Here is a 13507-nt window from a genome sequence, read left to right as displayed (position 1 = left end):
AAATCTTATATTTTTCAGTGACTACTCCTTTGTAAAAACCAGGCATCTCATCACAGCATTTAACTTCTGCTCCATAGTCCAAGCCATGATCAATTTCAAACTAAGGTGGTGAATAGATTATGACTAATGTTTCCTAGTGTTCCCTTGTGTCACCTTCAAAGCTGTAAGTGTTTAAATACCATGTCAATAGACAATCTAAATTCTATATTCTGAAGTACCGTTCTGCAGGCCAGCAACTAAAAAAAAAAAAAACGCTCGACTATCCATACTTCTCTCAACACAGACTTTCTGTTTAGCGGCCTCCTGAAATTGGAACAATGACTTTAAACTTGTCTTGGGTATCTTCTCAATCAGACACCTCTCCCCGAATGGCTTTTCCTATATCGCCTCTTCTCATTTGATAAATGTATCTAGCTACAAAATTTGTTTTCTAACTAGGTCTATCATATTCCTCCATACCACATGGGGTTCCTTTTCCTCTTGTAGTTTATATTTGTTCATTGGTAAGTGCTTCAGTAGCCAAGGGTCTGGCAGCGCTTTCAATAAATAATTCACAGGTTGAACAGTTGAAATAAAGTTATTTTTGTTCCATTTGAGATCTTTTTAATGTTATAATAAAACTAATACACGTGTGAGCTACTTTGATACTGAATATGTGTAAGATTGTTACACTTTGTAACAGTAAGGATAGAAGTAATGATTTACAGAAGCAGCAATGACCTTTACAGTATTTGAAATTACAATGTGAAGTTAGCATTTCTTGACAAATGTAATTGTTCATACCTAATAAAATTATCAAGTGTAGGAGGTATGATTGCACCGTTCTGCTGTGTAGACAGATGCAGAAAAGGGAAACTAGAGAAAAGCAAGAAAAAGGGAACGAAAATAAATGAGAGGAAAAACAAATCAATGTAGTTGAGAGAAAATAAGGAAAGATGAGAAAACGGCAGAATATAAAATCAGAGTAGAGATATGGTAGGAGTAGAATACCAAGACTATTACTTCAATGCTGGGGTGCATCTATCTCACAAAATAGATTTTGCCGACATATCAGAATTGCAGAATAAGTATCAGAAAGGCTGAGCAGAGATGATAAATTCATTCAACCAATGGATAGAGGTGTGGCACTAAAGCAACATTGTCAAATGTTCTCATTTAAATAACCCAGGCCCACAGTTTATTAATTGGAAGTTTGTGTACTTGCTTCCAATTTTCTCTGATCACTTTTAAATGTACTGCAAGCATCACATCAATAAGCTATTGTGACTTCATTTGGTAATGTCTGCTTCTCTCTTCCCTTCCAGGCAGCTGCGGAGGAACTCTGCCTTCTTCTTGGCGAGGTCTTCCAGATTGTTTACACAGAGTCCACCATTGACTTTTTAAATCGTGCAATATTCGATGGGGCCTCAACGCCAACCCGCCACACCTCTGTGCACAGTGGTAAGTGAAAAGCAGATCTCTGGGGGTCCAGACGGTTCTGATCTTTTGTTTCAATACTACGTAAATTGGAGAATAAATCTTTGGTCACCTTCAAAATAACGATTTGGTATCTAAATGCGGTCTCTCTCCAACAGAGATAACCTGAAATCTAGTGTTTTAGACAGCTGTTGAACTGGGAAGAATATTTCAGGCGGGGACAGAGGAGGGAGAGATGTGTGTGTATGTGTCTGTGTATGAACACTGGTTCATAACGGTTAATTTCAGAATCATGTTCATGTCCTGTTAGCTGCTCCAACTGATTACTGCCTGTATGATTATGGTGCAAGACCCTAACTTCGTTTTGATTGCACAAGACTAATTTCTTAGCTCTAAGATGCATCGTTGTTGCTAGTTTCCCTATTTCTGTTTGAAATCAGTGGTGGGTTAGATTCGGTCTGGTGAAGTAGAGAAGTGAGCTTATTTTCTATGTTGGTAATGGTAGGATGTTTGTGTTTTGAACAGTTGAAAGACTGGGCAGGGGTTATGGATGTGCAATGGACATATATTATGGCCAACGTGATATTGATTTTTATTTCCATTTTCCTGGTCTGCTTGTTTTCAAACTTCTTCAACAATCTTTTGTATACTTCAGAGGCACCTAATATCTTTCCCCCAGGAGTGCTGCATAAGACTGTCAGATAAAATATTAAGCAGTTTTAAACCAACATGCCAATCATTTCAGTGTTTGTAGGATTAAAATGTTTTTAACAAAATTAGGTACTTTAGAAAATAGGTAGTGCAAAGGCAGCAGCACTGTGAGCTTCTCTTTCACAAACATCAAGTGGAAGGGAGATGGCAACAGCAGTAATGCATTGTTCTCTCAGACACACCAAAGCAGGTATCGTGCATCCATCAGCCACAAACGAGGCAAAGACGGTCCTGCAGCAGACATGAACATTAACTTACAGATTCGATGGAATAAGCTTTGTAATTAAATTTGGTGGACCAAGGACTCTACTGAAAATAGTGACTAGAGCTGACTCCATACACAGTACGATTGTCCATTGTGTAGCCTTTCTAAAAGCAGGACCATGTTAGTATTAGGTGTAGACTGAGTTTGTAACCTTGTTCAGAATAGTTCAGCATTAGAATGTACGTGCTCCTGTTTGGGAATAAAAGTGTGTTTGACGGGTGGACTCGGAAATCCCTCTTTTGAACTTGATTAAAGTGGCTGCTGTCTTGGTCCATGTTAGGTAAAACTGGCATGGTACAAGTCCCAGAGTATGGTTCTGGCTGACACCATGTGTCTGAATCAGTTTTAGTGAACAGTTTTTGGTGTGTGAAATGGCAGATTTACCTATTTCTCCCTCTCTTTTGCAGATGATTCTTCCTCTAAAGTGGATGTTAAAGAAGCCTATGAATTGGAAGCAAACCCATTGTACGTTTACTTTCCTCATATAAAAAGTGTCTCCTTTCTATTTTTTCCAGTTTATCACTTGGATATTCCACAGTATGAATGGATTTGTATTGGCATGAGTGTGTGTACTTGTATGGGGAGAGAATAGCATTCATATAGCTTGTGTGCTCCACTGTGAAAACTGTGTCTAGGCACTTCCACAGAATGCCTTTGAGAGGGGGCTTTGACATTCTCTGTTGGCATGTGCTTAGGGTTCACATTTGGTATGCTCAAAATATGGTTTCAGATCCTAGTAGCCAAAGGCAATATTCAGCTGGACTGAAATACTTGTACGAAAGAATAGGAGTGAAAGGGAAAGGAAATGTAAAACTCTTATTTGTGACTGTGTAGCATATGTGCTGGTTTGTTTCTATAGATGTGCTAATGTTTGCAATTTTTAATTTTATAGGGGCTCTTGAGCCATGGCACACCCCACAAAGCTTCCCCCACGAATCACTGATTCATGTTTGTCCTGATTTTCTACTTTCCCATTTGCACAAAAGCCTCCAGCGTGTAGCCTAGTATTAGAGAAATAAGTTAAACTAGTTTCCCTATTCCCTTTATTTCATTTAGCTCCTTATAAGATTTTCATAGATGTTTCTGTTCCTCTCCTTCTGTGCTAATTTTTACTAACAATGTGTTTTAGAAAATATCCACAACGGGGCAAGTAAGGTCTCAAATATGTGCTAAGTGTCGGCTTGCATTAATCCTCTTTGGCCCTCAGTGCTGAAGCAGAAAATGCATAAATGAACCTATGTTTTGTTGTGGGTTAATATTCTTGAGCTGAGTGGATATAATGGACCCATTGCAGACTGGCTGGACTGTCTTCTGGGTTCAGAATAGTTGCATAGTAAAAGGACAATGAATGGGTGATGCAGACTTTTTTAAGTATTCAACTTTCTTGAATAAGAGATGTGGCTAAAGAGAGACTATTTAGTGGCCATTGCGTGTCTGAAGATACCACAGATAACATCTTATGGGTTACATATGTGTAAAGTGATAGTTCCATTTGGTAACAGCAGAGTGGCCATTTTCCTGATTAGTTCTGATTCCAAATCCTACTTATCACATTGTCTGAAAGTTTACAGCATAACTCGGTTTCTTTAGATAGATCGAATGATTAATATCTGGTGAGAGTGCAAGCAAGTCTGAGATCAAGTGTCATCATACTGTGCATAAATGAAGATGTAAAAATGATGGGGTCCTAGAAACCTTACTTTCTGCACCATGAACCTATTCACATGTTGTGCATTCTTTTACCATCTAGTGCTTGACTTCGGAAAAGGCTTGTTTTTCATAAATAAAGTGTGTTGGTTGTCGACCCTGGGTAGATGTCGTCCTGAACTCCACAATGCTGCACAACATAGTTAAAGTTTTAGAACTACATGTCCTTCCACGATCGAAAAGAAGAAAAGATTCAATGATGACAATGAATTGGCCATTACCACAACTTCAGTGAACAAGGGAACATGAAACGAAGATATCAAAGTGTGCAACTCTTAGTGGTGAAACCTTTGGGCTCTATGGAGGTCTCTAAATAATAAAGCATCAGGAATCCTAGATTCTAGATCAATCAAAAAAACGTACTAAAAAACCCAAGCCTGCACTATTCCAAAAAGTTAGTTAGCTGAGACACACAACACAAAACCTAGGAAAAAAAACCTTGGGTGGCTTATTGATGCTATCATCGAGGCAAACTGAGGATTCTTGAGATTTTTTGTCTCCCCAGAGCCTAGCATGCTGTCTCCCCCTAACCTGGATATGTAGGAGGCTTCATTTGCAATGGTGGGGCATAGGGCTGTGGAAGTCTTAGACCTGCATCCTCCTACAGTGGTGGTCTAGACTGCTGTCTTAACCGGAGGTCCTGCAGCCTGGTCTCTCTCTCTCTTGGAATCCCTGTTGCCATTTAACAAGGCCTTGACAGATGTTGGACCAAACCCAGAACAGGGGCTCCTGTGAACAGAACCATCGCCCTGCACCAGGCGACCCAGCTTTCCTCTCTCCCCGCCCCAGAGAGCTTGGTGGTCCAAGCCTCTACTTCCTGTGGGATGTTCCCTTCCACACCTCCGGACAGAAAATCCAAAAGTTTGGACAGCTTTGGTAAGAAAATCTTCTCTTCCACCAGCCTAGCATTGCGGTCGGTAAACACTGCATGCCTCCTGGGCTGTTATTCCCATTCGCTATGGGAAATGGTTGCGCAGGTGCTGCCACAAGTTTCAGAGGAGGCACGGGCTGTCCTCTCCCAAGCTGTTGCGGATGGGAGAGATACAGCAAAGTGTGACATACGCTGTGGCCTAGACACGACAGACTCACTGGGAAGAGTGATTTTCTCGACTGTGGCCGTTAGGCGTCATGCCTGGTTGAGAACGTCTGGCTTCTCAGGGAATGTCCAAGCCAATCTTATAGACATGCCCTTTGATGTCTCTCGTCTCTTCGAAAACAGGGTGAGCGCGGCTCTAGATCGCTTAAAGGAGTCACGGGCTACGGCCAAGTCCTTGGGCCTCTCGATGTCATCCTGGCCTGCATCCTCCTTTTGCTCCTTTCGTGGCTACGGAAGGGGCTTCCAGACATGTCAGCCCTACCCCAGCCAGAGGACCACGCAAGTTCAGCAATCTCTGCGTGGCCATGAACTCGGTTCACTCCGTGGGTCGGGAGGCCAGAAGTCAGGTTAGGCCACAACCCCTTCCCCCTCTGCCTTCAAGCCTTCCTTGCGCGATCCTACCAGATCATGGGCGTCCAGTTGGTGGCAGGATACACTATCACCTCCACCATTGGCGGGGTATTGCAAATAGTCCAAAGGGGCTACTCCCTCCCCTTCGAGACTACCCCTCCTTCCATGCCTCCAACTTACGATCGGCTGATGGAAGATCACCTTGCCTTACTTCGCAACGAAGTCAGAACTCTCTTGGCCAAGGGAGCTATAGAGAGAGTTCCCGGCCGGATATAGGCTGTAGTTGCTATTCCCGCTATGTTCTGGTTCCGAAGAAGGACATAGGCCATCGCACTATCCTCGACCTCAGAGCCCACAACTTCCTCAAAAAGGAAAAGTTCAAGATGCTCACTCTTGCTCAGCCCTGAATGCCCTGGGCGTCTGGATGGTAGCGTTGGACTTGCAGGACGCCTAGTTCCACATTCCCGTCCTGCCTGCTCATTGACCCTACGTGCAGTTTACGGTGGACCACAAGCACTTTCAATTTACCGTAGTCTCTTTTGGCCTCTCTGGTGTTCACCAATGTGATGGCGTGGTCGCAGTCCATCTGCGAAGATCAGGGTTTCCAGTCTTTCCCTATCTCGACGACTGGTTGTTGAGGGTGGGCTCGTCCCAAGCAGTCGTCTCCCACCTCCAGCCTACGGCGAATCTCCTGAATTCTCTGGGGTTCACTATCAACGTGCCGAAGTCACACCTGACTCACTCTCAGATGCTTCCTTTCATCAAAGCAGTTCTGGACACAGTGTAGTTTCGGCCTTATCCTCCCGAGCGGCGAGTCTAGGATATTCAGTCTATGATATCGAGGTTTCAGTCTCTATCCTGGATTTCGGTGAGAATGACTCTGAGGCTGTTGGGCCTCATGGTCGCCTCCATCCTGCTTGTGGATCATGCCAGATGGCACATGTGGGCTCTGCAGTGGGACCTGAAGTTCCAATGGGTGCAGCATCAGGGGAATCTCACCGACCTCATTCAGATATCAGAGGGCACTGAGAACGATCTCCAGTGGTGGCTGACAAACTGCTATCGGGTCAGAGGCAGACCCCTCTCTCTCCCCCTCCCAGATATCACAGTGGTGACGAACACATCGCTTCTGGGATGGGGCGACCATCTGGGAGAGGTGGAGATCAGAGGACTCTACATCAGCCTGTTGGAGCTTTGTGTGATCCAATTGGCACTGATAGCCTTCTTACCATCCCTCAAGGGGATGCTAGTTAAAGTGTTCACAGACAACACTACCGTTATGTGGTACTGCAACAAACAGGGCGGGGAACCTCTGTCAAGAGGTCCTGCATCTCTGGACTTTGCTTGAACAACAGGGCATGTCCCTGGTGGTTCAACATTTGGCCGTTTCCCTGTACGCCAGAGCCGCCGACCTCAGCCAGATAACGAGTGCCTCTCCATCCGGAGGTGGCACAAGGTCTTTTTCAACAGTGGGGAGAGCCTTGGTTAGATCTGTTCGCCTCCAAAGAGAACACGCAGTGTCAGCAGTTTTGCACATCGGAGTTTCCCAGACGGCTGTCGCTCGGTGATGCTCTTAATCTCAAGTGGAGCACAGGCCTCGTGTACGCCTTTTCGCCCATACCACTCCTTTTCAGAGTGCTCAAGAAGATCAAGAGTGACCAGGCCCAAGTCGTCATTGTGGATCCGGACTGGGCACGAAGAGTTTGGTATCCGAGCTTTTGGAGATGAGTATCGATCCTCCGATCAGGGTGATGGTTGATCTGGCAACCAAAGAAAAGCAGACAGGGCTGAAAGGTAACCTTTTAAAGATCCCAGAGCAGAGCTCTTCCATCGGCAGGCATATACCGACTTTGTGGAGAGATGCCTTGTTGACAGAATAACCTCACAGACTTTGGGAGGAAGGTCAAAAGTTGTCAACTGAATCATGCGGCTCAGGATATTGGGCATGGCAATAGCGAAAAGAAATATAGCGCAGCTCTGGGGCTCCAGACTGACCCCAATTAGACGCTGGTGCCAGGATATGGACGGTGTTATGATAGCAGAAAAATCTGTATACCTGCACAGGAGATGCCCTAAAAAGTGAACCCAGGTGTGGTGAGGATGGAATAGGTATCGGGGCAATATCTGCGAACCCGCGCAAGAGGGATCTCAGTCCGAGAGAAGTAAATGACTAACTATTCAGATTCAAATGTTACATGGTACGATGGATTCAGACATGCATAGAGTGGAGGGTGCAAAAGAAGAAACCCTGAAAATGTACTGTTGAATTTAACAAAATACTGCCATGTCTTGCAATATGCTGTATGCACAAGTGAATATACGAAACAATGCATCATTGTATAATAATAGAAAATGTTAATAAAACGTTTAAAAAAAAAAAGCTGTCAACTCTCGCCGCTTAATCTCCCCGCAAGGAGGTGGAGGGTGGACAGGTTCGGGTGGAGGATCCTCCTCCTGCAGGACTTTTTGGTTTGAAGCTTTTCCGCAGTCCCTCCTCCGGGGGTGGTATTGCTTGGGTATCTGTTCACAGGTAAGGAATCTGCAGCTAGATGTCTCTATCAGATGAACAAGTTACTTACCTTCGGTAACGCCTTATCTGGTAGAGACAATGATCTAGCTGCCCCTTACCAACCTACCCATATTCCCGCACTGCAGATTAGTTTTTAGTGTCAGAGCCGTTTGCCTTCAGGGCCCTAGCTGCTTTTAACACACCATAGTCAGTCACTTCATGGCTCCACGATTATGGCGTGGAAAGTCGTGAAAAGTACTGACATCAGCGTGCCGGGGCGGTGCCTATATAGACGAGGACGTCACAATGACGAACCTGATGATTACAAGGTCACACGGAGTCAACCAACACCACCTACCGGCACATAGGGGTACTGCTATCGAAAATCTTCCTGATCCAGCTGGACGCCTGGAAGTTCACAGGTAAGGACTCTGCGGCTAATTCATGTCTCAACCAGATAAGGCGTTACTGAAGGTGAGTAACTTGTCCTTCACTTTAGATCGGGCAGTGCATTCAGTTAGTTACTTAATGGACGAGAACACCATTTCACAAGAAAGAAAGCTGCTTCCTTGGCTTCCGTTCTTTGCCGGATATTTCTTGGTTGGCCATTCACTGGGCACTTAACTGTAAAAGCTCTGTCATGCAAAGAGGCTACCTTGGGGAAAACAATACTAAAGATCTTTTATTTACCACATTTTTATATGCCTGTGCCATATGACGGACATTCTTCTTTGCAACTGATGCACCGCTTGTGAATGTAAAATAGGTTCAAGCTTAAAAGAAAAATGCTACTTATGTGTAGCGAAGGTATTGCAGCTTAAGACTAGTTGAGATTCTTATGACGCCACCCCAGCTTTGAATACGCTGTCAGCGAAAATACATTTTCAACATGGATATGTTGTTTAGCACTGTAATTTTCTGGTCCTCATCAAAGCCGTACTAACTCTGCTTTTGGTTGATGCACAAAAGCACTTAGTCAGAAAACAAGAAACTTTTTCAAGCCCACCCATTGGATGGTGGAGGGATGCAGAGCATGTGAATCTTCAATAGTCTTGAAACACTGTTGAAACTGGTAAGTAACTTTCTCCAACCTCCCTTGAAGATGTCACACCCTGAGCATATCCAAGACAGTCCCACGTTTATGGTCTTTTGTGGATATCATACATCTGAAACTACAATACTTTATTTTCCAGTGTTTGCTGTGAACATCTTGTTTTATTCCACAAATGTTTCACTGCCATGTCTTCCCAAGTGAGAAAATATATTGTGAACATTTTTTTTGTTCTAGTTAGTTAAGCTTCTTAGCAAATTGTTTTCTACTTTAGTTCCTTTCAGAGTTCGTTGGGCACTGGTGGCAACTCCCCTTCATCCTTCTCTAATCAACAGTCTCCTCATATCAAGACAGTCAGCGAGAGCGAGCTTAGCACTACAGCTGCTGAACTTCTTCAGGACTACATGACAACAGTAGGCTTTGTACAATTATTTAAATCTTTATTTTGCTGCGCAGTTCAGTCTGTGATTAGGGTATTCCAGAGTGTGCATGTGAGGTGGCTAGCATGAGATAGATTAATTGCCTATAATTGAATTAATTTGGTTTCTGAATTGTTTCGAAAACTGGGGAGGTGGTATGAATGAAGTTCTTTTGCTTCTTGTTCAAACAGTTCTTGTTGTGTGCCCTCTGATAGAGCAACAAACCAACTGGTTACTTTTGCTGCCATTTGAGTGTCCTCATACTAGTTCCAAATTGTTAAGGAAATTAAAGATTTTAGAATGATTATAGATGGGCTCAATTCATTCAGTCCCCTCTATTCCACCAGATCTTGATGCGATCTGGAGCTTTCTTTGACTGTTACCACTAATTATTTGTGAGTTGTGAAAGAATCTCTCAAATTGGTTTACTAGCAGTTCATGAAAATCTTTGAAAACAAATGCAACATGAATTTTGACTCAAACGTGGTGTGCAGAAATTGTCAGTCGAAGCACATATTCTGATTTGACTAGCTATTTGGGAATTATTGAGGTCAACCTCTCAGTCCAGCATAGCATAAGGCCTGTCAGCTTAAGTGGGCTGGATCCCAAGTAATGAAAAGCAAAGATCCATCATTGCTATCATGAGGTTTCTGTGTTTTTTTTTTTTAAACAGACTTTTATTGAGATTCATGTAAATACACACACAACCCCGCCCCCGTCGACTGGGCGACAGCGAAGACCAGAAGGAAATACCACCAACAGCCCATCACTCTCAGCCTAGACTCACATTCAATGTCCCACAAAATATCCACATTTCCCTGCCGTCCGTCGTACATGTACGATCCAATGCAACAATGTGGGGCAACAGACCCCCCCTCCCGCTCAAAAACTTCCCCAACACAGCCCCTATCCACCCACCCTCCCAAGCATGTCACCAGCCACTAAGTTATACAATAGAGCAGATATGCCTCTCATACCACCTCCCACGCTCCCCATCACACGGGGTACAGCAATGAGTTGGTCAAGAACATCAGGGGAAATCGCCTAACATGGTTCCATGATCCCTTGGGCCTCCCCCCGCCCCACACTCCCACCGGCGGTGAAGGGTCGCTCAAGTGCCCCCTGCCACATCCCTCTCCTCAAGAACCTCCTCCTCTTCTACTGGAGGATGTTTGAACAGCTCCAGGAGTGCCACCCATGCTTGTGCCATTTCCTGAGATTTCTCGCTGCCACTACGCCGGGCCAACTGTAACCTATAGTTCCCTTCGCTCTCTGCCCACTTCACCATCTCCCTATTCCAGCGCACCAAACTAGGACCCTGTCTCGCCTTCCAGTGGGAAGTAAGTTCTCGTTTTGCCAGGATCAACCCCAGGTCTATAAACCGGCTGGTAACCTTAGTCTTGGTGGTGTGCGGGAACCAATGCAACAAGCAGAGTCCGGGTAACATCACTAGCTCCCTCTCTGTCACAGTCAGCAGGGCAGTCATCCCCTCCCGCCAAAAGTCTCCCACCCGCGGGCAGTCCCATAGCATGTGCAGAAAATTCGCCCTCACCCTGGGCACAGCGGGGGCAATCGCCCGACCCCCCCAAAGTACTCAGCAATTTTTCTGGGGGTGAGGCAAGCCCTATGGAAGATATAAAATTGAATGAGTTGGAACCGTGCGTTTCGAGAACATTTCCACGACCGCTCCACAATCGCCTCCCAAGCCTTTTCTGCAATGGGTTCCCCCAGATCCGCCTCCCACTTGATGTGCAGCGCCGTCAGCGGTTTGCGCATGTCACTAGTGATCCGACGATAAAGACAGGTCACCGCTTTAAAAGTACCCGCCGCCATCACTACATATTGGCAAGCGAGAGACGTATCCGGTTCCACCAGCCCATTTCGCCAATGCTTCCTAATGGCTGCAGACAGGGCAGCATGCAAGAGAAAATCCCCCCGCGGGAGATCATGGCGTTCACAGAGGTCCTGAAAGGGAAGAAGACTACCGTCCTCATAGAGATCAACTATGGCCATGACTCCCGCTTCCTCCCAGGCCAGCAGCTGGCTCCAGTCTCCTCCATGAGGCAACACCTCACACATCCGCAGCGGGATCTCAGGAGCATAAGGGGTCCCCCCATGCACCCTCCTGACCAGTCGCGCCCAACATTGTCGAATCGTCCCCAAGTCCAGCGGCAGTATAGAACCTCTCAGTGGCGCCCATAGCAGCACGCAGGACAGGAGGTGCCAACTCGGATCCGACCCATCCTGCTCCTCCGGCCGCCTAATGTGACCCGCCACCCATTTCGTGAACCATTGAAGTTGCGCAGCATGATAGTAAGCCTCAAAGTCCGGCAACGCAAGGCCCCTCTCTGCCCTGGGCCTCTGCAGGGTAGTTAACGCCACCCTCCTTCGGCTAGTTCCCCAAGAAACCCCGTAATCAAAGTGTTCAGCTGTGTGAAGAGTCTACTCGGAATCCAGACGGGGAGGGTCCCAAAATAGTAGAGAAACCTAGGCAAGATGATAATTTTCACCAAGGCAACCCTACCAGCCACCGATAGCGGAAGAGTCCCCCAAAAATCAAAGCAGGATTTCGCTCCCCGCACTGCCCGCCCTCCAGCAGGTCAGCGGGATCATGGTAAATTGGAGTCCCCAAATATGGCAAACATCGGGGCTCCCACGGGACATCCCCTACCCTCGAATGATCCAGCTCGCCCTGCCTGACAGGGAACAGACAGGACTTAGTCCAATTCACCCTGAGGCCCGCCACCCTCCCCTAGGTCTCCAGCAAGACTTGCGCTCCTCGCAACGCATCCCCAGCATCCAGCAGAAACATAAGGAGATCATCTGCATACAATGCTATATGGTGTACTCTTCCCTCTACTACGAGCCCTGGGTAATACCGCCCTGACCTGGCGTGCGCCGCCATGGGCTCCATTGCCAGGGCAAACAATAAAGGGGATAGCGGGTATCCCAGTCTCGTTCCTCGAGCGACCATGCAGGCTTCAGAAATCAGGCCCCCCCGTCCGTACCCATGCAGTGGAAGCATTGTAAAGCAGTGCCGTCCACTGCACAAAGCTTTCTCCCAGTCCGAACTCTCGCAATACATTAAAAAGGTAGGGCCACTCCAGACTATCGAAAGCTTTTTCGATATCGACCGCATGAGGTTTCTGTGTTGTTGTTTTCATGAGTGATGTTTAACTTTGGTCCCGCAATGCAAAGTCAACTTTGGTTGATTTGCATCCACTGTCTACTTTGTATCCCTGCTTTATTCTATTGTAACGCAATTTGAATGCTTTTTAAATTGATCTTTGCGGTGTGGGCATTTTTTTAATCAACTTGTTGTTCACATGCAATAAACAAAAATAAGATTTAAATCCCTGTAGTGGGTCTATCACACCATTGCCCATCATTTACTGATATCATCTAAATGTTGTGGTAAATGTGTTACATCCTACATTTTAACGTTTGCTGTTTGTGTCCATAGTTACGAACTAAGCTTTCATCTCAAGAGATCCAGCAGTTTGCAACACTTCTTCATGAGTATCGAAATGGGTCTTCAATTCACGAGTTCTGTATAAATCTAAAGCAGCTCTACGGTGACAGCAGAAAGTTCCTATTGTTAGGTGAGTCTGAAGCAGCCTTTATATTTATAAACCAAGTGGTATAGCAGACCAAATGTAGAGCATTTGTACAACTAGATCTTAAAGACTTCTCTGCTGATGAAGTACAATACTGCTGTGCATAATAGGTGCTACTGACATTTATTGCTGGAAACCATGCCTTTGAGTTTGTACTTTTTGTTTTCTATCACCACACATGTTAACTTTCTAAATATGTCAAAGTCTTAAAGTAGCTGGAAAATTGTGTCTGCATTGTGGGATAATCTTTAAAATTCATGCACATGAAACTATCTTTGCAAGACCCCAAATGGAGAGTTCATTGTTGGAAGAAAAGGAGAGTAGGAGATAACGTATTCTGTCTTCTTAATTTTTTTTATATATTT

At 45.3% G+C, this 13507-nt stretch overlaps 1 protein-coding gene across 3 annotated transcripts in view; it reads left to right on the top strand.

The window, feature by feature from the left end:
* The window catches only part of CCM2 (CCM2 scaffold protein), a 371750-nt gene that overhangs the window by 341945 nt on the left and 16298 nt on the right, over positions 1-13507 (top strand). For all 3 annotated transcript variants that reach the window (XM_085628570.1, XM_085628571.1, XM_085628569.1), the window contains 4 exons: positions 1305-1440; positions 2800-2857; positions 9381-9519; positions 12989-13127. In XM_085628570.1, the coding sequence (XP_085484696.1) occupies positions 1305-1440; positions 2800-2857; positions 9381-9519; positions 12989-13127 (472 nt within the window). The remainder of the gene's footprint in view (positions 1-1304; positions 1441-2799; positions 2858-9380; positions 9520-12988; positions 13128-13507) is intronic.

The sequence above is a fragment of the Triturus cristatus genome, chromosome 10 (assembly GCF_964204655.1).
Source record: "Triturus cristatus chromosome 10, aTriCri1.1, whole genome shotgun sequence".
Taxonomy (NCBI): Eukaryota; Metazoa; Chordata; class Amphibia; order Caudata; family Salamandridae; genus Triturus; species Triturus cristatus.
This window is presented reverse-complemented; position numbering and strand designations above follow the sequence as displayed.